At 44.9% G+C, this 26,254-nt stretch overlaps 1 protein-coding gene and 1 pseudogene across 1 annotated transcript in view; one reads left to right on the top strand and one right to left on the bottom strand.

The window, feature by feature from the left end:
* Srp68 (signal recognition particle 68) overlaps positions 1 to 26,254 on the bottom strand; it is a 60,008-nt gene that overhangs the window by 8,098 nt on the left and 25,656 nt on the right. The window contains exons 5-16 of the mRNA XM_004630209.1: positions 25,671 to 25,753; positions 25,307 to 25,416; positions 23,900 to 23,982; positions 23,435 to 23,575; positions 10,241 to 10,339; positions 6,778 to 6,842; positions 4,730 to 4,886; positions 3,871 to 3,965; positions 2,328 to 2,457; positions 1,169 to 1,244; positions 688 to 740; positions 5 to 93 (exon numbers count right to left, since the gene is read on the bottom strand). Coding sequence (XP_004630266.1) covers positions 5 to 93; positions 688 to 740; positions 1,169 to 1,244; positions 2,328 to 2,457; positions 3,871 to 3,965; positions 4,730 to 4,886; positions 6,778 to 6,842; positions 10,241 to 10,339; positions 23,435 to 23,575; positions 23,900 to 23,982; positions 25,307 to 25,416; positions 25,671 to 25,753 — 1,181 coding nt within the window. The remainder of the gene's footprint in view (positions 1 to 4; positions 94 to 687; positions 741 to 1,168; positions 1,245 to 2,327; positions 2,458 to 3,870; positions 3,966 to 4,729; positions 4,887 to 6,777; positions 6,843 to 10,240; positions 10,340 to 23,434; positions 23,576 to 23,899; positions 23,983 to 25,306; positions 25,417 to 25,670; positions 25,754 to 26,254) is intronic.
* LOC111816520 lies at positions 16,195 to 16,294 on the top strand (annotated as a pseudogene).

Consider the following 26,254-nt stretch of genomic DNA (forward strand, 5'->3'; position numbering starts at 1 on the left):
GGGCTGGAACCCAGGCGGGAAGTGCACGAGGTTGGCTTGCTTGGTGACGAGGGAAGGGTCCAGGCAGAAGGTGTCAAACCGTTCAACCAAAGGCTAGAAGTCCAAGCAGTGGAGTTAATCCCCCACATACCCGGTGGGACATTCATCCAGCGCTCAGCTCAGGGCTTTCCCTGTGCTAGCTCCGAGCCCCACATCTCCTGCCAGGAGGGGCGCCAGCCCCCATCCTAACCCAGGGGCACCAGGGGATGCAGCGGGGCTGGGCATCTGGGCAAGAGCTCTGACCCATGGGTGCTGCTCTGCAGGGCCACCACTCCCCCAACCTTCCTTCCTAGAGCGGTCCAGAAACCTAATTACACAGGGAGCTGGTGGCTGAGCATGAAAAGGGAGGGAAACAGAAATCAAGGACCACCTGCCCTAGGGTTATGACCACATAATCCTAAGGCAGTGGTGGCCAACCCATGGTGCATATACTGCAGTGGGCTGCTCGTATCATTGAGAGCTCTAAAAGTTTGCCATCATAGGGGATTGGGGATATAGCTTAGCAGCATAAGCACCTGCCTGGCAAGTGCAAGGTCCTGAGTTTGATCCCCAGTACCCCCCCCCAAAAAAAGATAAAAGTTTGCCCCCTCCCTTTCCTAGGGAGTTACTAATGCTGCTCTATTTCTCCAGAGCCACAGCTATACATACCTTATTGTCCTTTACTTGGGAGGAAGTTTCCGTTTGATGGGCATCGTTTGCATCTGAAAATTTCAGAGAAATTTAGTAAGAACAGGACCACAAATACTATAAATGAGGCCAATCACACGCATGGCTTCTAAATCCTAAAAGCCAAAGTAGAATGGTATGTCCTCTCCCTCCTGGGTCCAAATTTCTCTAGGAAGAGGCATAAATGAGAACAAATTCCAAGTCCTGCACCAGCAGCCTGGTGGAGCTGCCACAGTTGTATGGAAGGTGATGGAAGGAAAAGGGACACACTTCTCTAAATCCTGCTACACACTACAGAGCCTAATGGGGCAGAAATAAAGGCCAGGAGGATGAAAAATCTAAAAAAGTAACTCAAGCAATCCTTTCAACCTTCAGACAGTGATGCAGAGTGTGGGAGAGAGGCGCAGCGGCAGTGAGGAGAACTCTGCGGACACGCTCAGCCGAGAGCGCGGCAGAGGCTCACCCAGGATGGCGGCGGCCTGCAGGGAGCACTTCTCTGACCGCACTTGGGTGATGAGCTCGTGCACATCAGGCAAGTCCTGCAATGATTCCAAGAAAGCACACTCAGAGCCAGCAGCGCCTGGGCAGCCCCACCTCACCACTAACCTGGGGGAAGAGATCCCACTGGGACTTTCATAGTTTTGCTTTCATTTACTTTTTTTTTACGTAGAACCGGGGATTGAACTCAGGCCCTTGCGCTTGCCAGGGAAGCGCTTATTCCACTGAGCCATCTCCCCAGCCCCTTCATTTACTTCTGATTACAACAAATAAACAACAATTAAAAAACACCCAGCCTGTTTCAAGCGGGCTGCGCTATACCATGGCTTAAGTGATAGTATGCATGAAACAGTTATGTCTGTATCTATACACTGATACGCTGTAATTGTATCACATTCTGTTCTAGGCAGTTTAACTGGTAATTTAACCAGCACAATACTATTGCAATAAATCTGTCCAGAGGACAGAACTCAGAAGCACAGAGAGGCACTGGCCACACGGGGCAGGGCTGTAACCTAGAATAAAGACCTCTGCTATCACCTTCCCCGTTTCTCTGTGGGAGATACTGGGTTCTCTGTCTCAGTCTCTTGCTGGGCAAATTATTTTTCTCTCCTGGGCACAGGGCAGCAGCGCCTCCAGGCTGGCCTGGCACTCGTCATTCAGAGTAACTCAGTTCCATCAGTGACTGAGACTGGGTCTTGCTTTAATCACTGAGGATTCTGAAAAATCCCAATGTCCACTCCAGATGCCAGCAATCAGAACCAGGAGCTCTCAGAGTGGGATGCAAACACCCATTTTTAAAAAATCTTGCCTGGCAATTCTAACATGAAGCCAAATCAGAGAATAGTACCACAGGGTTTTGTTTGTTTTGCCTATCTCAGGGGCTGGGGAGATAGCTCAGTAGATAACTCAGTCCTGAGTTCAACCCCTAGTTCCACAAAATAAATAAATTAAAAAATTAATAAATAAAAAAACCCTATCTCAGGGCTGGAATGCGCTATACAACTAATAGCTCAAGGGCAAGCAGGTAACAGAGCCTGAGAAGCAGCCCTGGGTCTACCTGTGCAGGCCCAGCCCTGGCTCCCCACACATCTTCCTGGGCTTGAAAAGGACAGAGGGCTTACTTTTAGGCTGTTCTTGAAGGCTCCTGAGTCAGAGTTTACTTCGTCTGCATACTTCAGGACTCTGTCGTACAGGACAAGGGCTTCGCTCCACTTCTTCACCAACACGTAGGACTGAGCAATGAAAAAACACCTGATGGGGAGGGAGAAGAGCCACAGTATTCTAAAGCAACAACTGCACAAGACCAAGGCTTTCTCTGTAGCACAGGTTGAATTTTCAACTTGGGAACAGCAGTTTTTTTTTCCCAGTTATAATTTTATTTTTGATCAATAGGTGGTTGACTCAGTAGGTGCAGAACCTGCACACATGCAGCAAACTGCATATAGATTAGTGTGTGATTGTGTGCACGCGTTCTTTTTTTTTAATGTGTGTTAATTCCGTATCTTGGGGAAACAGGACTTTTCTTTTGTGGTGCTAGAGATTGAACCCAAGGTCTCTGCAATGAACTACAACCTCAGCCTTCTAAAATGTTTATATTTAAAAATTTTGAGGGCTGGCGAGATGGCTCAGTGGTCTAAAGCACCTATTTGGAACAAGCTTGGCAAAGCACAGGGACCACGGTTCAATCCCCCAGCACCACATGCCAGCCAGCCCCGCCCCCTGGTGGGCTGAGCTGGCCACACACACACAATAAATAAATAAATGTTAAAAAAAAAAATTAAAAAAATAAATAAATAAATAAATAAATAAAAATTTTGAGACAGGGTCTTGCTAAGTCACTAAGTGGCCCACGTTGGGTTTGAACTTGTGGTCCTCCTGCTTCAGTTGCATGGAATGGAGGGATTACAGGCAGGCAACTATAAGAGGCCTGCACAGAGAGAGGCCTGCGTGTGGCCTAAGTATAATCTTACCCATCAACATCTTCCCATCTAAACCACCATCACTGGCTCTGCTCACATCTTTTTAAAAAACAAGAGCAAGGAAGGTTCTTCTTAATTGAATTTTTTCTACTAGCCTCAAAAAAGCCCAAGCCCTTCTGGCCCTCTTCCTCGTCTTTGCATGGGGACAGAACCCAGTGCCTTCACAATCAGCTTGTGGCAGCACACCAGGCTCGCCGCTGACTTAACAGGACAGAAGGGACCACCTGAGCAAAGGGCCTAAAAAAAAGGTGAACATGCACAGGACTCTCCTGTCACTCCAAGTGGACCCCCATCATGCTGTACAGCCCACTCCATGTCACCGTGATTTCATGTAAGGCACTGGCTATCACCGCTTTAGCCCAGTTCAGTTCAGGCTTCCTGAATTGGCCATTCTGCTTGTGCTAGTTAACACAGCCTTCCTAATGCTATCTCTTTTTCACTGGGGTGGTGGTGAGGGCAAGGGTTAACGTGTGTGCTCTGGCTGCCCCTGTTCCATCTGAAGAGCACACAAGGAACACGGGATACTACTTGCTGCAACTATTGGTAGGACTTCCGATGTACCCATGGGGCTGAGCCTGTCCACTCAAGGCAAGGCAGCCACACAGCCAGGTGCCAGCAGCTCTGTCTCCCAAAGCTGACAGAACTGCTGGAGGCAGAGAAGAGTCCAGCCCTCTCAGGATGTTACCTGTAAGCTTTGAACACCAAGGTCTTGAGGCCTATCTCTCTCTGGAAGGTTCTGTCGTCCTCTAAGCCAGGAAGCTGTAGTAATTCCACCAGGTTCTATACAACAGATACAAAAAGAAAACTCGCTGAGTAGACCTGCTTTGTAAGAGCAGATAAAGGGAGGGGAAAAGACCTGTGCTCAAAACAATGTGACAAACCTGTGTGGATTGACTTGGCAGCAGCCCTACCTGGTGCCTCTCTGTTCCTCTCTGATACTGACAACCGATTTTCCTTTAACACTCAACTCGTAGCGGGATTACCTTCCAAAACTTTTTGGACCATCTCAGCCAGAAGGTTCCATCCAGCTATGGATTTTCATTTCAGAGTTGTTTACTCACTCAGCTGCGACACAGACACTGCATGCAGGTGTGCAGCAAAACATCTATTACTACTTGACCAGCTCCCAGGGGCTGAGACAGCGTGGGCTCACGTCTCTGGATGGTCCTCCACACTGGGAAAGTTTTGTTTTTGTTTTTTTTTTTTTTTGAGAGGTCCTACCTAGCCCAGGCTGGTCTCAAATAATTCATGGGCTCAAGTGACTCTCCCACCTCAGCTTCTGCACAGCTGCACTAGAGGCGTACATCACCAGGCCTGGCTGCTGGGAAAGCATCTCACAGAGGAAGAGTTCAGTGACTATCTGTGAGTTTACTCTCTGTGCTTCAAAAGAATTCAACACGTCTGATGCATGGATGTCACAGACTGCGAACTGGTACAAAACCTGTCTTCCATCCAGTTACTAAATGCTCTTGGCTGGCATGGCCCTGTCGTTACGCAGTTCGTCACTTTGTGTCCTACACAGGCACAGTAGGGCACAAGGTCACCTGTAGAATGATGTCATAGAGCCGGATCAGGTCCTGCGGCCGGGGAGAGCGCTTGCTGTCATCTTCTGGCTGCTGCTGCAGCAGCGCCTTCTGCAGACCTTTAGCCATGTTCTCATTTCTCTTGATTGCCGTTGACAGCTTGATGTAGGTCAGGTAGCTGAAACACACCACATGTCAGCTCGGGTTATGTTCAGGGAAGCTGATGCTCTGGGAAAGGCACTGGACTGTGTTTTGAGACTGCCCTCAGGTAGGTGTGGAGTGAGGCTGTGTCATACAGCAGGAACGTCGGGTCTGGGCCTCAAGCTCATGGGTCTGCAAGTTGGTAGCTTTTCAATGGCAAACTTAGAGGGCGGCCGGACTGAAATGAGACTTCATCAGAAAATTTTATTTCAGCTTGAATTACATGCTGTGTTTTTCCAAGAGCCACAGGAACTCCTGATTTAGAGGATACTGCCGGTCCTTGAGAAGGCCCACAGGTGGGACAGGAAAGGCAGCCATGGAGCTTGGGGGCAGAGTGCATGCACAAAGCGCTGCATTCCATCTGGAGACCACAAGCAGAAGGCCCACGGAGGGGAACTAGTTTTGGGATGAGGACTAGTCCTCTCCCCGGCCTGTGCCGAAGGACCATAAGTTTGCGCCACCCCCGCCCCACTAATGGATGTCTTCTCTGCTCAGAAGCACTGTGGCATGGTATTTCAATGGTCATGCAACTAGGCACATGGAAATGACAGACTACATAATACCTGCCCATTTTAACTGTACCACCCAGCAAGTCCCTTTAATGCTGGGAAAGTTGTCAAACGACTGAATTCCCAAATTAAGAAGTAGCAACATCACATGTCATTTTGGGATTTAGAGGAAAACACCAAAAGAATTTGTTAAAAGAATTAAAAATAGCTGCTTCTGGAAAATGGGGAAAAAACCCCATAAAAAAACAAGCGAGAATGTCATGAGATGTAATTAATTGGCCAGGCACAGTGGTACATGCCTGTAATCCCAGCATTCTTGAAAGCTGAAGCAGGAGGGCAGGAAGTTTTGAGCCCAGACTGTGCAACTTAGGGAGAACCTGTCTCAAAATAATTTTAAAATGGGCTGGGAATGTAGCTCAGTGGTAGAATGCTCACCTGGCATATGTGAGGGCCCTGGTTCAATCCCTAGTACCACACACACGTATGCATGCACACACGCACACATACATGCGTGCACCCTCCTGATCATGAAAATCTACAATTGTTATTATTATGTATTTAGTACAAGTTGCCAGGGACATAGCTCAGTGGCATAAAGGCCTGCCTGGCAAGCATAAGGTCATAAGTTCTATCCCTGGTGTGTGTGTGGGGGTGTAATTGCCTGCCTGTATTTAGTACAGAGTCTATAGGGTGTCCCTACACAGATTGGACTGTAGTGATCCTCCTGTTTTCAGCCTCCCAAGTGCTGGGATTATGGGTGTGCTCCACCACGCCCAGTCTCATTAGCTGACAGCACGCCCTGGGGGTGGGCTGGCACAGCACACTGGGAAGCAAACATTTAGAACACAAAGGAGAATAACTTTCAGAGGTTGGAACCAGAAAGGAAGTGGCTGGCTCTAGAAGACAGGGAGAACTAGGCAGTGGGAGAGGCCACAGGGAGCTTCAAAGTTTCTGGCTATGCTGAAACTCCCCTCACCTCCAGTACTGGAGACTGAACCCAGGGCCTTCACACTGAGCTGCATCTCCAGCTTGTAAATTTTTTTGAGACAGGATCTTGCTAAAGTGCCAACCTGTGCTTCCACTTGTAGTCTTATGGCCTGCACCTCTGCAAATGTTGAGATTACAGGTATGTGTACCACCATGTCTGGATGTTTGAGATTTTAAACTATGTGAAAATCTTAAATTATACATAATATCTATTTAATATGAAAATGCAGTGTGTATACGCAAATGATAAAGTGCACGTATGCATTAGTGTTAAAGAAATCAGTAATTAAAATGTACATAAACATTATATACACTATTGTTACAATGTTGTATTTGAAACATTAAAAGTAGAAAAATCACAACAACCCTTACCTGTGCAGGTACTGAAGATTAGATACCTTCCCTGACTCCCCCTCAGGGGTGTAATCTCTCTGTTTCTGTAGAAAATGAAAAAGGTAAAAGGTAAAGCGGCCAATTCCATTTTCCCACCTCCTTCCACGGTGTGGTCCTAAAAGTGCCCTGAACAAAACACAGTCTCCAGGTAAGTCCAGGGCCCTCAAAAGTCAAAGGTTACTTAATAAATTATAGAATGGGGGAGCACTGGGGCTGCGGAGGTGGGAGATCATGTTTGTATGGGCAGGCTGGGGGCTGGAGCGGAGAGTCGGGGTGGCATTCCTGGCTTTGCATGGGAGAAGTTCAGAGTGCTCCAGAAATGGAGGGTGCTGGCTGGGGTGCCAGGGTTGTGAGGGGGCAGGGCTGGTTTGAAACTTCCCCTTGGGCCTCCGGGCCTCTCGCCTCAGGAGAGTTAGAGCCAAGCTGACAGAAACTTCTTCGAAATCTTGGGCTCCTTGATAGGTGTGGCGTAAACCTGTAATCTCAGCATTTTGGGAGGAAGAGGCAGAAGGGCCATAAGTTTAGACCACCCTGGACAATTTAGTTTGAAGTTGCGGCTGGCATGGTGTGGTGGACACCTGCAATCCCAGCTCCTTGGGAGGCTGAGGCAGAAGAGTTGCAGTGAGCTTGATGCTGGCCTGAATTTTAAGCAAGACCCTGTCACAAGACACATACCCCCATATGTACATTGAGGAAACGGGGGTGGGATGTGCCTCCATGGGAGAGCACTTGCTTAGCATGCACAGGACCCTTGGCTCAATCTCTAGTGCCAGAAACCACAAAAGGAACTCTTGGATACAGAAGAGTGAGCTCCTCCTGATCTCCATTTCCTTAGTGACGCAGGTAGCTGTGAAAGGATGAGGTGGCCTCCTTAGGTGTGACTTGCTCTCCAGAGGAAACTAGGGATTGCTGAATCACTCTGTCAAGTGATAATGTGTATTAAACCAATGCAACAAAATGTCACTTGACTTCTTTTGAGCAGGGCTCTTTTGTGCTTTAATAATTTGTATTTATGCTAAAATGTATTAAGTATTTAAAATATTTATGATGGGGAGTGAAAAAATACTTATGATAGTATTTTTTGAAATAAAATTTAAAAAAAAGAAATAAAATTTTATGAAATAAAATTTCCAGTGAAAACAAAAAAATATATATAGAATGACAGGATCATTTTAAACACTGGCCCAAGTAACAGAATTTAGAAAGACAGCTGGTTTAGTTTCCTGCTCACTGCCCAAGGGTCTAGAGCCAAGCAGTAAGAACAAACCATAGCTCTTTCAGGGGCTGTGCCTAAAACTCAAGGTCACAGCCGACTCCCAGGGAGGGCTGTTGTTCAGCCCACTAAGATGCCCACATGCTAACCTCCAAAATCAGAGATGTCACCTCCCATGGTAGAAGAGGCCTCACAGGTATAATTAAACATCCATGGATTAGCCAGGTGAGCCCAGTGTCACCCATGCTCTTTGGAAGAGGAGAGCAGCCAGAAAGGAGAGAATGCTGAAGATGGAAGAAAGGGTCACACAGAACTGCAGGTCGTCTTTAGAAGCCAGGAAACTTATTCTGTGGAAGAGTGGGCAAGGGTTCTCTCTAGGTTTCTCCACGGCTTCCAAAGGACAGCAGACTGTGAAGCCACTTTACATTCCTTACCTCCTGAAGTACATGGTAATGGCTCCGGGCTTCTTTAAGCCACTGGGCTCATGGTGGTGTTACGCAGCTGCACCAGGCAGCAGATGCACCTCCGCATCACACCATTCCCTGCATCCTGAGACGTCTGCTCACTGCTACAAAGTCAAGGAAAGGGAGGGAGACTGGCCTGGGAAGGTCCCTCTGCCAGGTGGATGCAAGGTGGCATAAATATGTAACGGCCATCTAATGGGAGAAGCAGGTGACTACATGGAGAAAGCAGTAGTTTAACTTAAAGATACTACATTTACTTGAATATTTTATACTCAAGGCACTGGAGCAGATGCTGAAACACAAACATTTTCAGAGATGACCTTGAAACTAGGTAGGGCTTAAGAGAGGCAGCACAAAGATTATGCAGGCCTAAGAAGGGAAAACAGCATGCACTCGGGTGGGAATGGTACGTTATGACAAAAATAAAGCTGGGCAGAGCAGTGCCTTCTTATAATCCTAGCACTCCGGGAGGCTGAGGCAGGAGTACTGCAAGTTTGAGCCTAGCCAGGGTAACTTCACAATCTAATGACCCTTCTGCAAAATTAAAAAAAGGGCTAGGGTTGTAGCTAAGTGCAGAGGCTCTGGGTTTAGTCTCCTGTAGTGTTGAAAAAAAAAAGAAAGAAAGAAAGTGGGAGGGCTGAGGCAGAGGACTCTATGACAAGCACGGCAGCAGCTGGATGCGGGCTGGGGAAGGCCCCTGCGCCAGCCTAAGGAGCCTGCCCTCTACCTGCCAGGACTGGGGTCTCAGAAACAGGCAGAACCCACGGTGTGCTGGGCATGGTGGCGCAGGCCTATAATCCTAGCGCTTGGGAGGCTGAGGCAGGAGGATCAATGCACATTTAGGGCCAGCCTGAACTATACTGTGAGATACTATCTCAAAAAAGCAAAAATACAAAAAATCAACTAACCACACAAAAAACAAATCCAAGGTGAGTAGGCAGAGACGATAATAAGAACTTCTAATCAAATTTATGTTTTTGAAATGTTTTAATGTGTTTTATATATTATGTATCAGTTGACTAATAAGGCATATCATTTATAAATGAACACATCAGAGGTACACACACTATTTTCTTACAGAGGACATTTCTTTTTCTTTTCTATTATTATTATTATTATTATTATTAATTATTATTATTATTATTATTATTTTTTTTTTTGGTGGAGTGCTGAGGATCAAACCCAGGGCCTTGTGCACGCTAGGCAAGAAGTCTACCACTGAGCCACATCCCAGCCCCTGGGAGGACATCATTTCAAAAGTTTGGAGACCACTGCTTGAGATCCAGGGGGATCACTGGACTTATAATCAGACAGTGAGATTCAAGCAATTAGGAGAGCTTTGCAATAGTCCAGGCATACAGGCAGGGTAAAAGCTAATTAAAAATAGGTGGAATCAATAGGTAAGAGACACTGCCAAAGAAGGAAATCAGGGGTTTGTGACAGGAAGAAAAAAATGGTTCTGAAGCTTTCTGCCTAGGTGCCTGCGTGGATCCCAGGGATGACATTAGAAAGAGGGAGCACGGGACAGCAGTGCCTGGAGGTGAGAATGGGAGACCACGGATGAAACCATCATGAAGAAAAGGAGGTAGAGAATGAATTTCTCAACCCAACAGAGCCCAAAGGCCCCTGCTGCTTGCCAGCTGAGCTCTACATCTAAAAGCCCAGTGGCAAGGAAGTGATGCGCGGAGACCACAGGGGCCCCAGCTGGGAACGGGGCAGTGAAGGAGGGGCCGAGCCAGGGCCGGCGGCTCAGCAGACGTCCTACCTGATCTGGCTTGAGCTCCTCCCGCACGGCCTGGATGGCGTCCCGACACTCACTGAGCATGGATTCAAACAGACGCTCCTTGGTTTCTTCACTTTCAGCCTAGACAAACACAGGACAAAACAAGAGGCTTTCTTCTGAGTTAACTGCAGCACTGCAGCAGGAAGAGGGCATGATAGGGCTATGACCCTCCTACCACGCACACTGGACTGTGTGGCCCAAATCCAAGATTCTTTTGTCACCACTCTCTAGCACAGGATCTTCTTATGGCCTTATCTATTAGATCATACAGAAATGAAAAACTTTTTAAAGTGAATATATTGCAGGGGCTGGGGAGATGGCTCAGTGGAATAAGTGCCTCTCTGGCAAGCACAAGGGCCTGAGTTCAATCCCCAGTTCCGCAAAAAAAAAAAAAAAAAAAAAAAAAAAAAGTGAATATACTGCAAAAGCTATGTGCATAACTGATCTGGAACTTTGTCAAGAAATGGGTACTTTACTTGTTTGTTTTTATCTTTTTGAGACAAGGTCTCGCTATACAGTTTAGGCTGGCCTTGAGCTCACTCTGGAGCCCAGGCTGGTCTCAAATTTGCAAAGATCCTCCTGCCTCAGCCTCCCCAGTGCCGGGGTTACAGGTGTGCGCCACCGCGACTGGCAGGAATGGGCGCTTTAATGTCTTCCCATCCAGAGCTTTCCCCTTCCTCCCTTGAGCGCTCCAGCCTCTGCTCAGGATCAGCACCAGATACCACCAGGAGCCTTAGAGAGCACACCGGGGCGCTGCTCCAGCACATGAAGCACAGCACGCCCAAGGGTCCTTCCTCTTTTCCTTTACAACACACGGTTATGCTCCATCATACGGTGATGGAACTACCCTGCGTAAACTCAGCCCCACTGGCAGGCTCTGATTTTCTTTTAGGTCCAAGCCAGTTATAAACATTACTAATCAATAATGAAAAAGAAGTTTCACACGAAATTCTCTTCTCTACAGGCACTCTGCATTCCGATATCACCCCAGCCTCCTCTGAGAACGACTCTTGAGGGCAGAACAGTCTGGCAAGAATGAGACATCAGTCTGTGCAGGCCTGGGTATCACTCTGCTGCACAGCAGGGCAAAGTGAGAAAGCCACTCCGTCACTGAACACCTGCCAAACCACATTCTCCTAAAGAATCTGACTGAGCAGGTGGGAAAGGATGAAAGAAAGGAGATGAACTTGTGTTACTGGCAGATCTGCTGTTAAGTTAAAACATCAACATTCCATTATTATATTTGACTTTCCCCAGGAACCAACCTCTAATCTGGAAAAAAAAAAAAGTCTTAACTGGTCTCTAAGAAAGTGCAAAAGGGAACCTTGTATCACCAATTTCTTTAAGAGAAGTTTAAAGGAACTTTAAAAAAAAAGAACTTTTCTCCCCTTTAAGAAGTCTTACATTTTTCCTAGTTGCTAGTGTGAGAAAAGTCTCCCGTGTAAATTTCTCAATCTAAATCAAACATACTCTTCTACTTAAGGGTTACTTGACTTTCTTTTTTTGAATTCCTCCTCTCTCCTCTCTTACTCCCCCCTTTCTTTTTCTTTTTTCTTTTTGCGGAACCGGGGATTGAACTCAGGCCCTTGCGCTTGCCAGGGAAGCGCTTATTCCACTGAGCCATCTCCCCGGCCCTTATTCCACTGAGCCATCTCCCCGGCCCAACTTTCTTTTTTTGTTTGTTTGTTTTTGGCAGAACCGGGGATTGAACTCAGGCGCCCGCGCTTGCCATGGAAGCACTTACTCCACTGAGCCATCTCCCTGGCCCCTACTTGCCTTTCTTGCTGTTCACTAATTTAGGAACAAATTGGGGCCCAGGCAAGCTTGGTCCCCATCAGCTAGCTCCCTGGGATACCACAGCAGTGCTGCCCACCAGAGCTTTCAGCTATGATAGAAATGTTCTCCCTGGGGCTGGAGAGATGGCTCAGTGGTCTAAGGCACCTACTTAGAACAAGCTTGGCAAAGCATCAGGGACCGCGGTTCAATCCCCCAGCACCACATGCCAGCCAGCCCCGCCCCCTGGTGGGCTGAGCTGGCCACACACACACCACTCTCTCTCTCTCTCTCTCTCTCTCTCTCTCTCTCTCTCAAATAAATAAAAATAAAAAAATAAAATTATCTTTGAATTGTACATGAAAATAAAGATAAGATGTTTTAAAAAAAAAAAAAAAAAAAAAATGTTCTCCCTTGGGCCTGGCTGACGCAGTGGGCGTTGGCCACCTGGGCCACTGAGTACTTGAGATTTTTATGAAATGGAACTAGTCCCATGTGTGAGGGGCTACTGTGTTGGATATTGTGGTGCTAGAGAAAAACACTTTACACAACATTGTTAAGTGCCTCAGGTTGGCAAGATTTCGTATAATTGTTTACTCAAAGCTGCTGGCCAAATTTTTCATAGTACAATTTCCATGGAAATAGTACAACTGTGTAACACTTATTAAGTGGAATATGATATGTGAATAGAGGGAGGAGAGGAAGGGGACATAAAAAGAAATAAAATGTGTAATATCCAGGCGTTGTGGTAAATGCCTGTAATCCTAGCACTTGGGAGGCTGAGACAGGAGGATCCCCATGAGCTTGAGGCCAGCCTGGGCTACATAAGTGAGTTCAAGGCCAGCCTGCACTATATACTTATTTTTATGTAATTGGTACAGGATCTCACTATGCAACTCCAACTTGTAATGATTTTCCTGTTTCAGCCTCCCTAGCACTGGGATTACAGCTGTGCGCCAGCACACCCGATCTCAGTGGTCAGCACTGTGTGTCCCAGGTGAGGCGGGCACAGCATGCAGTACTGGGGATCAAATCCAGTCCCAGTCCTTGTGCTTGCCAGGCAGATGCTCAGATCGCTGAGCTATCTTCATGGCCTATGCCTGCAACACACACACACACACACACACACACACACACACACAATTCTCTTTTTTTTTTTTGTATTTTAGGGAAGGGTCTACATGGATTCAGGGTCTCACTACTAGATTGGACTCCTGGTTATCTACCTGTTTATAGGCCTCCCAAGAGTTGGGATTACAGGTGTGCGCCACCACACCCAGTCTTAATTGCCATCTCAGTGCACCCCGGGGGCAGGGCCAGCACAGCAGCCCCAGCCCCTGTGCCTGCTTGCAGGCACTTTAATCTGCTGAACTATTTGGCTGGCCTTTTTTTTATTTTTTTTATATTTTTTTATTTGTGTGTGTGTGTATGTGGCCAGCTCAGCCCACCAGGGGGCGGGGCTGGCTGGCATGTGGTGCTGGGGGATTGAACCGCAGTCCCTGTGCTTTGCTACAGCTTGTTCTAAGTAGGTGCTTCAGACCACTGAGCCATCTCACCAGCCCCCCCCCCCCTTTTTTTTTTTGCTCCTCGAATGCCTTCAGGGCACTTTTGGCTGGCTGGAGGGTTGTGGGGATCGAACTAGAATAAGCTGAGGCTGAGAGCTTTGTGGAAGCAGCCACTTAAAGAACTGAGCTAGAGCCAGGCCCCCCAAATGGAATAAGGAATTTTTTTTTTTTTTTTCTCCTTGAATGCCTTCAGGGCACTACTGCATTGGCTGGAGTGTTGTGGGGATCGAACTACAGCAAACTGAGGCTGCCAGCATTGTGGAAGCAGCCACTTAAAGAACTGAGCTAGGGCTGGGCCCCCTTGGCTGGCCTTTACACACACCAATTCTCTACAATGAATTATGTAGCACAAACATACACTAATAAAAATTTAAATATATATATTTAGTATGTGAATACCTTGGCTTTGTTTAAGAAACCAAACAGCCAACTACACATATGCTAGTTACCACAGCAGCAGGAAAAACAAAACTTAGCACCAGTATAAATATAAGCAATTCACCAAATATGCCACCAACACCCCTTCTCAGATGGGTGTGGTTCAGTGGGTCAGGCAATGGGTGTAGAAGAAAAACACAAATTTTGTTTTACAAGCTACAGAGGATGTTCCTTTCCCACTGGTAGCATACGGCTCAAATTTAAATGTGAAAAGCACTGGCTGTGCATGCCTGCAGTCCCAGCAAGGCAGCCAGCGGAGGCAGGAGGATCACCAGGAGTCTGAGCCTAGCCTAAACTACATAGGGAGACCCTGTCTAAAAAAAAAAAAGGAGAAACAAAACAAAGCAATAAACTTAAAAGAAAGCACGAATTCCTTCTGTTAACAGCTACTAGGTCAACTTTTGTATCAAGGTGCTGAGCACAAGCAAACTTCCCTCCAGCTCCCACAACCTTCTACATTTCACTGGGAATTTTGCACATGTCTTAAGTAACAATGCAGGAAAAGGTACAGCTATGGGGAGAACCTAAGGTAGCCGTGTTTTCTTCAGATGTCCACACTTCCAGGTTGACTCACAGACTAACTCTGAATAGAACTTGGGGTTTAATTTGTTCTGCTTGCTTACATTTTATTCTATAAGCTACATTTGAGGCTAAGCATTCCTGAAAGAACCTTGATACACACCTCGACATGAAAAGGCAGGACTCTTCATCCATCCGCCAACCTCCCAGGTCTGCAGGGAACCTACAAGGATGTGTTCCTAATCAAAGGAGCAAACTCCTTGAGTAACAGATTCTCCCACACGTGCCCATGACACAGAGAACCCTTATGCCCAGAAGTAAAGTGTCACTCACGGGCCCTACTGAGGAAATTCTAGATCTCTTTTTATTTATTTAAAAAAAAAAAAAATTTTTTTTATTTTAACATTTAGTGTGTGTGTGTGTGGCCAGCTCAGCCCACCAGGGGGCGGGGCTGGCTGGCATGTGGTGCTGGGGGATCGAACCGCAGTCCCTGTGCTTTGCCAAGCTTGTTCCAAGTAGGTGCTTTAGACCACTGAGCCATCTCTCCAGCCCCCATCTCTTTTTATAAAACACCTAGGATACGCTTGCCACAGACTAGGGGTTTCTTCACACAGTGTCTCCCCTTGGAGAAAAAACGCTGGGCTGCTGTTTGCCTTGCTATTAGAGACAGATTCCCAGGTTGTTTTCACTTGGCTATAGAAATTCCTGGAAGATGGTGCTGTGACTAAGAGGCATACAAGGCAAGTCTGGCCACATTCCCTGCCACACCCTTAGGAGAACTGTGGGGACAGGAACCAAGCCTCACCCAGCCCAGTGAGATCAGAAAAAAAATACATGGAAATCCAGTTTAAAAAAAATAAATGTCACTTAAAAATTGACTTTCTTTTTAAAGAAAGGATAAATGGTCTCCCTTACACTCAAGCATCAAAAACTAAACAGAAATTGAAAATGAGAATCAAGCCTAAACGAGGTATGGTGGCTCACACCTGTGCTGAGGCAGGAGACTCACTGCAAATTCAAGGCCAGTCTGTGCTACAAAGTGAGTTCAAGGCCAGCCTGAACTTTATAGTGAAACTCTGTTTCAAAAAGCAAAAAAATTGGGGCCGGGGAGATGGCTCAGTGGAATAAATGCTTCCCTGGCAAGTGCAAGGGTCTGAGTTCAATCCCCAGTTCCGAAAAAAAAAAAAAAAAAAAAAAAAATTAAAAAAAAAATCAACAAATCTATAAACTTTTCCTTGCCCAAAGGCCCAAGTACAACCTCACAATGCAACCATCAGTGACCCTTAGGAATGACCAAATGTTAAGAAATTAGGAGTGGTGGTGCACTCTTATAATCCCAGCACTTGGGAGGCTAGGGCAGGAGGATCACAGTGAGTTCAAGGCCAGCCTTTAACTAAATAGCAAAACCTTGTCTCAAAATACAAAACAGAGGCTGGCCAGATAGCTCAGCAGACTAGGGCATGGTGTTGCATGCCTGTAATCCCAGCGCTTGGGAGGCTGAAAAAAGGAGGATCACTAGAGTCCAGATCTATGTACTGAGACCCAGTAGACACTGTACCAAATACATAAATTAAAACAAAATTAAATTAAAACAAAATACAATGAAACAAAACAAAAACACGAAAGAAAGCAAAATAGAGGGCCTGCTGCGGCAGAACATATGCTCAAATGAATATGCAGAAGATTAGCCTGGCTCCTGTACAAAGATGAAACACAAACTCGCAAAGCGTTTCATATTTTGATAATAGCAAACATGGAGACAGATTTGCAAATGGGAAGGGACCAAGAGGTGGAGGGAGGAAGAAGGGGAGGAGAAAGTAAAAAGATGTGTTACAGATACGTACCAACTCCCTGCAATGAATGCCATCATTACTGTAAATATGTACTAATAAAAACATTTTTAAAGCAAAATAAAAATGATGTGTGAAGTAAGACAGTAGTAAGGATGGTATCTTAAAGCTTGGCTAAAGAGACTAAGGATTTTGACAGCTCAAGTCTTTTCCATGTAACATTTTACCCCAATGACTTTTTTTTTTTGCCAAACCAGGGATTTGAACTCAGACCCTTGCGCTTGCCAGGCAAACACTTGTTCTACTGAACCACCTCCCCAGCCCCTACCAATGACATTTTTTTCCATGTTTTTTGATAAACTACTATTTTAGTATCTCAATGTCATAAAAATCTCTGCCAGCAAATAATATCAACTACTGTGCCTTCCAGGTCCTGGAGGCTGACAGATACCAATACCACTGAGACAGGAGACACTGAAATTAAGTGGCCTATCTTTCTCTAAGACCTTGCTCTTGGTTCCCAGGGTAGAGAACAACAGTAACAAGTGGCCAGGCAGCATGATACATCTAGGCAGATAATCTGACAGTGGCGCCAAAGGCCAAGTCATTCTGCCTGAGACTAACCTCAACTGGCCAAATGGTATTTTCCCATATGTAATAACACATGGCTCATTCAACAGACATTAATCAACTACAGTGCTGACACTGAGGATTTTACTAGACTTAATGTGATACTGCACTTTTATTGCACTTACTAGCCTGCTGTAGGATATATGTAATCTAAGACATTAACTGTAAATGTTAAAATCTTACCAGAATGCCCCAGAGTTCTTATATATTTTATCTGACCTAGATTCCTCTCTACCCCCCCATTAGAGATCTAATCCAGAGCCTTGTCACCACATGACCTACAACCTCAGCCCTTTCTATATATTTTATTCTTTTTTTAAAATTTTATTTATTTGTGTGTGTGTGTGTGTGTGTGTGTGGCCAGCTCAGCTCACCAGGGGGCGGGCTGTCTGGCATGTGGTGCTGGGGGATCGAACCGTGGTCCCTGGGTTTTGCTAAAGCTTGTTCTAAGTAGGTGCTTTAGACCACTGAGCCATCTCACCAGCCCTATATATTTTATTCTGAGACAGGAGCTCACTAGGTAAGCAGTTAACCTGACAAGGCAGGGCTCAAACTAATGATCTTTCTGCCTCAGCCTCTCAGGGTGCTGGCATACAGATGTGCACACTTCTACCATATTACTTAAAGGTCTTTAGTACTCAGAAGTAACTTAAGGGCTGGTGAGATGGCTCAGTGGTCTAAAGCACCTACTTAGAGCAGGCTTAGCAAAGCACAGGGACCGCGGTTCAATCCCCCAGCACCACATGCCAGCCAGCCCCACCCCCTGGTGGGCTGAGCTGGCCACACACACACACACACACACACACACACACAAATAAAATTAAAAAAAAAAAAAAAAAAGAAGTAACTTAAGGCATAATCAGAGCTAGTCTGGGGTAGGGGATGTGTTTCAGTGGGAGAGTGCTTCCTAGCACTCAAGGTCGTATGTTCAATCCCTTGCATTGTAAACAACAAAGCCCCACAGATGAGTGTATATCCCATAACCAACAGATTAACCGGTATTTAATAGGAGAAAACAGGATCAGGGATGTAGCTCAACAGCACACACCTGCCTGGCAAACATGAGGTCCTGAGTTTGATTCCTGGTACCAAAAAAGAAAAAAACATATACTAACTACGTTAAAAAGGTAAAGAAACATAGTAAGGGGCTGGTGAGATGGCTCAGTGGTCTAAAGCACCTACTTAGAACAAGCTTAGCAAAGCACAGGGACCGCGGTTCAATCCCCCAGCACCACATGCCAGCCAGCCCCACCCCCTGGTGGGCTGAGCTGGCCACACACACACACACACACACACACAAATAAAATTAAAAAAAAAAAAGAAACATAGTAAGCTTTATGTCAATAAATCCAACAATTTCCATAAAATCATAAATTCCTTAAAAACAATAAACCTCATGCAAATGAACATAAGATAAAGCAGAAAATCTGAATAGCCCTAAATCAGAGAAGAAAGCTTAATTTACTTAAAACAAACAAAACACAAATTTTAAAAACTTTCCCACAAGGAAAATTCTAGGCCCAAGAATTTTACTGGTAAATTGTTTGGTTTTTTGGGGTTTTTTTGGTACCAGGGATTGAATTCAGTTTCAATACACATTTACACAAGAAAAATATAACACAGACTCTCTTGGAAAATAGAGGAGGAAGCCTCTCCAAACCTGCCTGCATTTTTTTTTTTAAGTACTGGTAGTTGAACCAAGGACCTTTACACTGTACACAGTGATCCACCCCTGAGACAGGGTCTTGCTAAATCGCTAAACTGCCTGGGCTGGACTTAAGCTTGCCATCCTCCTGTCTCAGTCTTCAAGAGGGGTGGGGTTACAGGTCTGTGTGCTAACATACTTGGCTCGCCAAGTCTGTTCTATGAAGTCTGTATAACCCTGATACCAAATCCTGAAAAAAGACCTACATGAAAAGAAAATTATAAGCCAGGCTTGGTGGTACATACCTATAATCCCATTACCTGGGAGGCTGAGACAAGAGGACTGACAGGAGTTCAAGGCCAGCCTGAACTACATACTGTAGAAAGACCCTGTTTTAAAAAACCACCCCCTAGCTATTATTCCTCATAAAAATAGGTACAAAATTTATTATTGTATTAGCAAACCAAATTTAGCAATATATAAAAGTCATATATCACAATTATATAATAAACAAGTGGGTCATCCAAAAACATATACAAGGTTGGTATTGATAAAGATTAATGCAATTCATGATTCTAAGGGACAGGAACATACTCTTAATCCCAGCACTTGGAGACTGACTGAGGAGGATCCAGTCCGGACTACAAAGTGAGACTGAGGCCAGTCTGAACTATACAGTGACATTCTGTCTCAAAACAAAACAACAACATAGCCTTCAAGCCCCCTACTATATTTCATGAACAATTAAAAACCTGGACAGGGGCTGGAGAGATAGCTCAGTGGTCTAAAGCACCTACTTAGAACAAGCTAAGCTAAGCAAAACACAGGGACCACGGTTCAATCCCCCAGCATCACATGCCAGCCAGCCCTGCCCCCTGGTGGGCTGAGCTGGCCACACACACAAAATAAATAAATAAATATTTAAAAAAATAAAAAATAAAAACCTGGACAATTAGCCTGGTGTAGTGGTGCATGCCTATAATCTCAGCACCTAGGAGGCTGAGGCAGGAAGATCCCCAGCCTCAGCTATATAGTGAATTCAAGCCAGCCTGAACTACACAAGGAAACCCTATCTCAAAGAGTACCACGCCACCACACAAAATCAATCAATCAATCAATCAAAAGAGAACTGAAGCAATGTAACTAAGACATAGAAGGTAGTGAGCTTCAAAGGAAATACTATCACAACACAGAAATGTACTTTATTTAACCAGAAAATAGGTAAAAAAAAACCAAAAAAAACGTACTTCAAAAGTGACACGCTATTTTTACTTTGGGCAATCTATTCTACAATAGTAACTCAAAATGTGGAAAGATCTATCTAGGCAAAGCATTACTACATTTTAATTTATAATGTGATGAGCTGTGGAGTGGAAATGTCCACTATAAAACACCTTTTGGTTAAACAGCCTTTTAAAAATGCCAGGCAGGGCTGGGGAGATAGCTCAGTAGAATAAGTGCTTGCCTGGCAAGCACAGGGTCTTGAGTTCAATCCCTGGTACTGAAAAAAAAAAAAAAAAAAAATTGCCAGGCGGCACAGCACTGACCCAGCAAGTGTGAGGCCCTGAGTATAGGGTAAATAGAATATAATGTCAGATTTTTTTTTTTTTTTTTTTTTTGCCAATCCTGGTCAATCTTGAACTGCTTCACAAGGAGTGACTACAATCTATATCCAGAAATCAATCTTATAATAAAATTAAAGTTTAAGAAATCTTTTAAATAATGTGCACTAAGCAGCTGGAGTATAGCTCAGTGGCAGTGTGCTCGAGGACTTGCCCAGTGCCACAAAACATGAAATTCATTGTGCAACTGAAGCAATCTTCAATTTGAAAAGCAGTGGCTTAAATAAAGATCATTTGCAGGCCATTACAGTTGTAGCTCAAGGTAGTGAAAAATCATAACTGAGGCCCTACATTCAATTTCTAGCATGCATGTGCATACACACAAACACATACACGCATTTATTGCTCCCTGAACTTCAAGCACTTTTTAAGTATTAACTTTTAAAAATTATGCCAAGCATGGTGGCACATGCCTCTAACCCAGCATTTAAGAGGCTGAGGGAGGAGGACTGCTATGAATTTGAGATCAACTGGGGCTACATAGTGAGTTAAAGTTCAGCTTGAACTACATAGGGAGACCCTGTCTCCGAAAATGAATGAATGAATGAATGAATGAATGAATGAATGAAAAGAAGGAAGGTAGAAATGTTAGCTTTTCTGGCCCTTTACTTGACACCTGCCTGCAGCCCTGTCCCTGAAGAGCCCTACTTAACCTGCCTACGGACTTTTCCCACCTCACTCCTATTCTAGGCTGGAATCCCTGCTCCATTATCCCTGATTCCTGGAATGGAATCCAAGAGTTCCTTTCTCCCAGCACTTGTAATTTCAAAACAGAAAACAAATAAATAGTGGGGCCGGGGAGATGGTTCAATGGAATAAGCACTTCCCTGGCAACCACAAGGGCCTGAGTTCAATCCCCCGTTCCACAAAATCAATCAATCAATCAATCAATCAATCAATCAAACCAACCTAATCACCCAATATTTCTACCACAGCCCTAACTTGGTCCAGCTGAAGTACTGCCATTAACAGACCCAACACGGGGCTGGTGAGATGGCTCAGTGGTCTAAAGCACCTACTTAGAACAAGCTTAGCAAAGCACAGGGACCACAGTTCAATCCCCCAGCACCACATGCCAGCCAGCCCCGCCCCCTGGTGGGCTGAGCTGGCCACACACACACACATACACATAAATAAATAAATAAATAAAAATTAAAAAAAAAAAAACAGACCCAACAAAGTGCTCTCCATAAGTTTCTGTCTTTATTGTAAGAAAAATTAATTTTCTAATACTGTTCTGTCCTTTAAGTAAATAAAAGAGAAATTAGGGTGTAATTTACAAGGATATAAACAAATTCTTTAGGTGCTGAAAGCTGTGCCTGCCCCAAAGTAGCCATCCTGAAATAAATCCTTGAAGTCTGAATACTCACTGGGCATGGTACCATAATCCTATAATCCTTGTGCTCTGGGAGGCTAAGGGGAAGGATCCAGCCTCAGGTATTAAGACCTCAGCAAGAAAGCTGGCGAGGTAGCTTGGTAGTCTAAAGTGCCTGTTTAGGCAGGCACAGGGAACCAAGGTTGGATCCCTGGCACCACAGGCAGTGCCACCCCTGCCCTAAGGGCGGGCTGAGCAGGCCCAAAATTAATTAATTAATTAATTAAAAAACTCTTTCTCAAAAATAAGACACAAGGACCGGGGATGTAATCCAGTGAGAAGTCCTTGGGTTCAACTTGCCAGTACTACAGAAACAAATCCTCAGTAGCCCATACACAAATGATTCAAAGTGGGCTGGTGAGATGGCTCAGTGGTCTAAAGCACCTACTTAGAACAAGCTTAGCAAAGCATCAGGGACCGCGGTTCAATCCCCCAGCACCACATGCCAGCCAGCCCCGCCCCCTGGTGGGCTGAGCTGGCCACACACACACACACACACACACACACAAATAAAAAAAAAATTTAAAAATTAAAAAAACAAATGATTCAAGGTATAATCAGCTACTGTGACATTTTAGAAATGCCCTGGTCCCTCAGAGGCCACAGTCAGCAGCCTGCTTTTCTTTTCTTTTTCTTGTAGTACTGGGGATCAAACTTGGGACCTTGTGCTTGCAGGAGTTTATGCTGCTGCGCTCTCTCTCTAGCCCGGCTCAGCCTACTTTTCAAAAAGGTGAAAAGAAGAACCTCACATTGAGAAGCTGTAAAAAGTGACTTAATCACTGTCTGCCTCAGGCCAGCCATGATCACCAGGATCTTCTCTTTGGGGTTCACAATGACAAACAGGTACTGTCAGGAGGTGCTGTAAGTACAGCTTTGCACGGACATAATGAGTGCCGTGCATGAAACACGATATTCTGGTTCAACCAGACTCTCCTGACAAGAGCCCTGGAATGAGGAGACTCCTTAGGGCTAGAAGGTAAAGACAAGCAGGAGACTTCAGGAACCTGACAGTAAGGCAGGCTACTGCACCACCTGCTGGGATGAATGTGCCCCACCCCAAACTTTATTTCCCCTATAAATTTAGATTGCTAGCTAGGGGTGTTGGTGTACATCTGCAATCTCAGCACTGAGGAGGCGGAGACAGGAGGATCACTGCAAGTTTGAGGCTCACCTGGACCACACAGTGAATTCAAAGCCAGACTGAACTACATAGTGAGATCCTGTCTCAAAAGAAAAAAAAAAAAAAAGGGCTGGTGAGATGTCTCAGTGGTCTAAAGCGCCTACTTAGAACAAGCTTAGCAAAGCCCAGGCACCACGGTTCAATCCCCCAGCACCACATGCCAGCCAGCCTGCCCCCTGTTGGGCTGAGCTGGTCTCTCTCTCTCTCTCTCTCTCTCTCTCTCTCTCTCTCTCTCTCTTTCTCTCTCTCTCTCTCTCACACACACACACACACACACACAAATAAATTAAAAAAAAAAAAAATTACCAAAAATTGTCAAGTGTGGTAGCACACAGCTATACTCCCAGCACTTGGGAAGCTGAGGCAGGATTACTTCAAGTTTGAGGTCAGCCTGAGCTACGCAGCGAGTTCAAAGCCAGCCTGGACTACACAGACAGACCCTGTCTCCAAATATCCCCTCAAAACAAAAACAAAAATAGAGTGTATCTCCAGACCTACCACAACCCAAAATGCATCAACATACAATTTTTTTTGTTAGTTTTGTAAAAAGTGAGTAGTAACAAACCACCCTATCTTAAACACTTAGGATAGTATTTGAGAATACACAGGAAAAAAAGCCCAACAGAACTTTCTTCTTACCTGAGCAATGGCTGCTTCGTTATCAGCCAAGCCTAGGAGAAAGATCCTCACTTTGTCGATCTTCACTGGCACCGTTCTCCCTCTCCACTCCACTTCACTCATGGTAGCTGCCTGCTTGGCTCGAGTCTGTGTGATCAGGGCCTGGAAAGTTGTTCTAAATGTTAAAGCTATGATTGTGGACAAGAGCGACAGAAATAAGGGGACCTATTACCTGTCTCTTTCTATGACCAATATATCATCTTTTGAAGCATACAAAAATTTCTACTTTTTTGAAAGAAAACATGTACATGTGCATGCGTGTATGCATACATGTAATATATAGAGATGTACATATATGCTGTATAGGCATAGCTACAAATATGCATATATTAATAGTAGGTATTTGTGGGTAGTAGAATTATAAATTTCTTATTCTGGGCTTTTCCAAACCAGACCTTCTCACAAAAGTAAATAAACTAAGATTACCTCTAGTTTTTCAGCCAGGAGACCTTCAGCACCCCCAGACCTCAGTCTCATCTGCATGAGTTCATTGATAGCTGACTGGTCCCCTAAGAGAAAAAACAGTGAGAAAGGAGGAATCTTTAAAGGTCTGGTCTGTTTTCTTAAGAATCACTTGATTCACCCCCAAAACTACAGGACTTCTTCACCTTCACAAACACATTTCAAGGAATCCACAGCATGATCTATCTTTTTAGGACAAATTCTTTTACAAAGAACGAGTTTGGGGGGCTGGTGAGATGGCTCAGTGGTCTAAAGCACCTACTTAGAACAAGCTAAGCTAAGCAAAGCACAGGGACCGCGGTTCAATCCCCCAGCACCACATGCCAGCCAGACCCGCCCCTGGTGGGCTGAGCTGGCCACACACACACACACAAATAAATAAACAAATAAAAATTTTTAAAAAAAGAACGAGTTTGTTTGTGGCACTGTAATTGTGACACACACTGTGACACATTTAAGCACAGAGTGTACAATATCAAGAACACACCTTCATTTTGCATCAATGGAGGCTCAAGCACTTGAACTAATGCACCAATCTAGTGGCAGATGGTGGCGACATGGGATAAGAGGCTATGTATGGTAAGGGGAAGGTGCTCATGAAAAATCCCAGTACCTTTCTCTTAGTTTTGCTGTGAACCTAAAACTGTTCAAAAAAGTAAATCATGGGCCAGCCGAAGAGCTCAGCGGATTAAAGTGCCTGCAAGCAGGTACAAGGGCCGTGGGTTTGATTATTGGGCCTGCTGTGCCAGCCTTGCCTCCAGGGTGTGCAGAGATAGTGATTGAGACTGGGCAATGCCCGTAATCCCAGCACGTGGGAGGCTATAAACGGTGGATCACTAGGAGTCCGATCTAGTAGTGAGACCCTGAACACCCTGTAGACCCTTTCCTAAAATACAGGAAAAAAAAGTAAAACATGAGGGAACTGGGCAAAAACTTTTAAAAAAGGTGAAACATGACTTTGACTAAAGACTCAAGACCCAAATAGGGGAGTACAGAAGATAGCAGGATAGAAACAGAAGAAAAGGGACTAGCCAGGTGTGGTGGTAAATGTCTGTAAACCCAGCACTCTGGGAGGATTGCAAATTCAAGCCCAGCTTGGATAACTTAGCAAGATCCTGTCTGAAAAAAAGGCTGGCAATGGAACACAGTGCAAAGGCCCTAAATTCAATCCCCATTACCGTACAAATGAACAAAAAGCCAAAGAAGTGCCTTCCATAATGTTGAACAGGCCTGACTCTGACAGTTCTACTCATCATTAATCACCACTCAGGCCAAGGATGGCTACAAGGGGAGGGGCTCAAAGTTAAATACATTCTCCAGGTTCTCCCAGGTCAACACTCGAGCTGGATGACCACCTCAGCTCCTGCTCACCAATATTATATTCACAGTAGCGGATGTTGGGTGAGATCTCTTCCACACGCTGATTATACAGTACAGCCTGCTCCTCTGTGAAAGCACTGGCAAGCTTCTTATAGATAGTTCTGTGAGAAAGAAACATCAGGTGTTACACAGCCTTACTTTAGAGAAACAAACTCACAAGAAACATGGCTAAAACCAAACAATGCCCTGGGAAGTTCTTCTAACAACTATCAGAGCTGGCGTGTTTTAAAGATCAAAGAAATTATCACCATTTCTACAGAAAAAGAATCCTCCCAAGTTTCCCCAGAAATAAGCTAACACCTGGAATCTGACTTGATAATCAGAACTGGCCATAGCCTTGGACCAGAAGACATACGTGCATTTGGTAAAGGCCTCTCGGGCAGCTTTCCACTCTTGGTGTTCAAAGCGCAGCATTCCTGAGAGGTAAGCTGTGTATGCCTAAAAGGAGATGGAAACAGAAGACCTGGGTTAACAAGGAACCGATCTTCCAGCTCCATCTTCCTCTGATGCTTCGACTTCTGGTGTCAAGAGTATGGAGAAATTCAGGTTGATTTTATTTTTTGATATCGTGGATTGAACTCAGGACCCTGCACTTTACCAAGCAGGTGCTTATGCCGCTAAGCTATTTCCCAGGTCCCAAGTTTGTTTTAAAAGAAAAAAAATCAGGTCAGCAAGATAGCTTAGTGGTCTATAGCACCTGCTTAAGCAAGCTTAGGCAGGCACATAAATCCTAGCATAGTAAGTGAGACAGGCTAGGGAGAAGGATCTCAAGTTCAAATTAAAATTGTACAACTTAGTTAGACCCTAAATCAAAATTTATTTATTTATTTATTTTTTTTTTTTTTAAGGAATTTCAGCTGGTTAAGCACAGATTCATCATAAAGTCTTTTTATTTTTATTTTTATTTTTAATTATTTATTTATTACATTTATTTATTGT

This window comes from Octodon degus, unplaced genomic scaffold, assembly GCF_000260255.1.
Source record: "Octodon degus isolate 3935 unplaced genomic scaffold, OctDeg1.0 scaffold00033, whole genome shotgun sequence".
NCBI classification, from domain to species: domain Eukaryota; kingdom Metazoa; phylum Chordata; class Mammalia; order Rodentia; family Octodontidae; genus Octodon; species Octodon degus.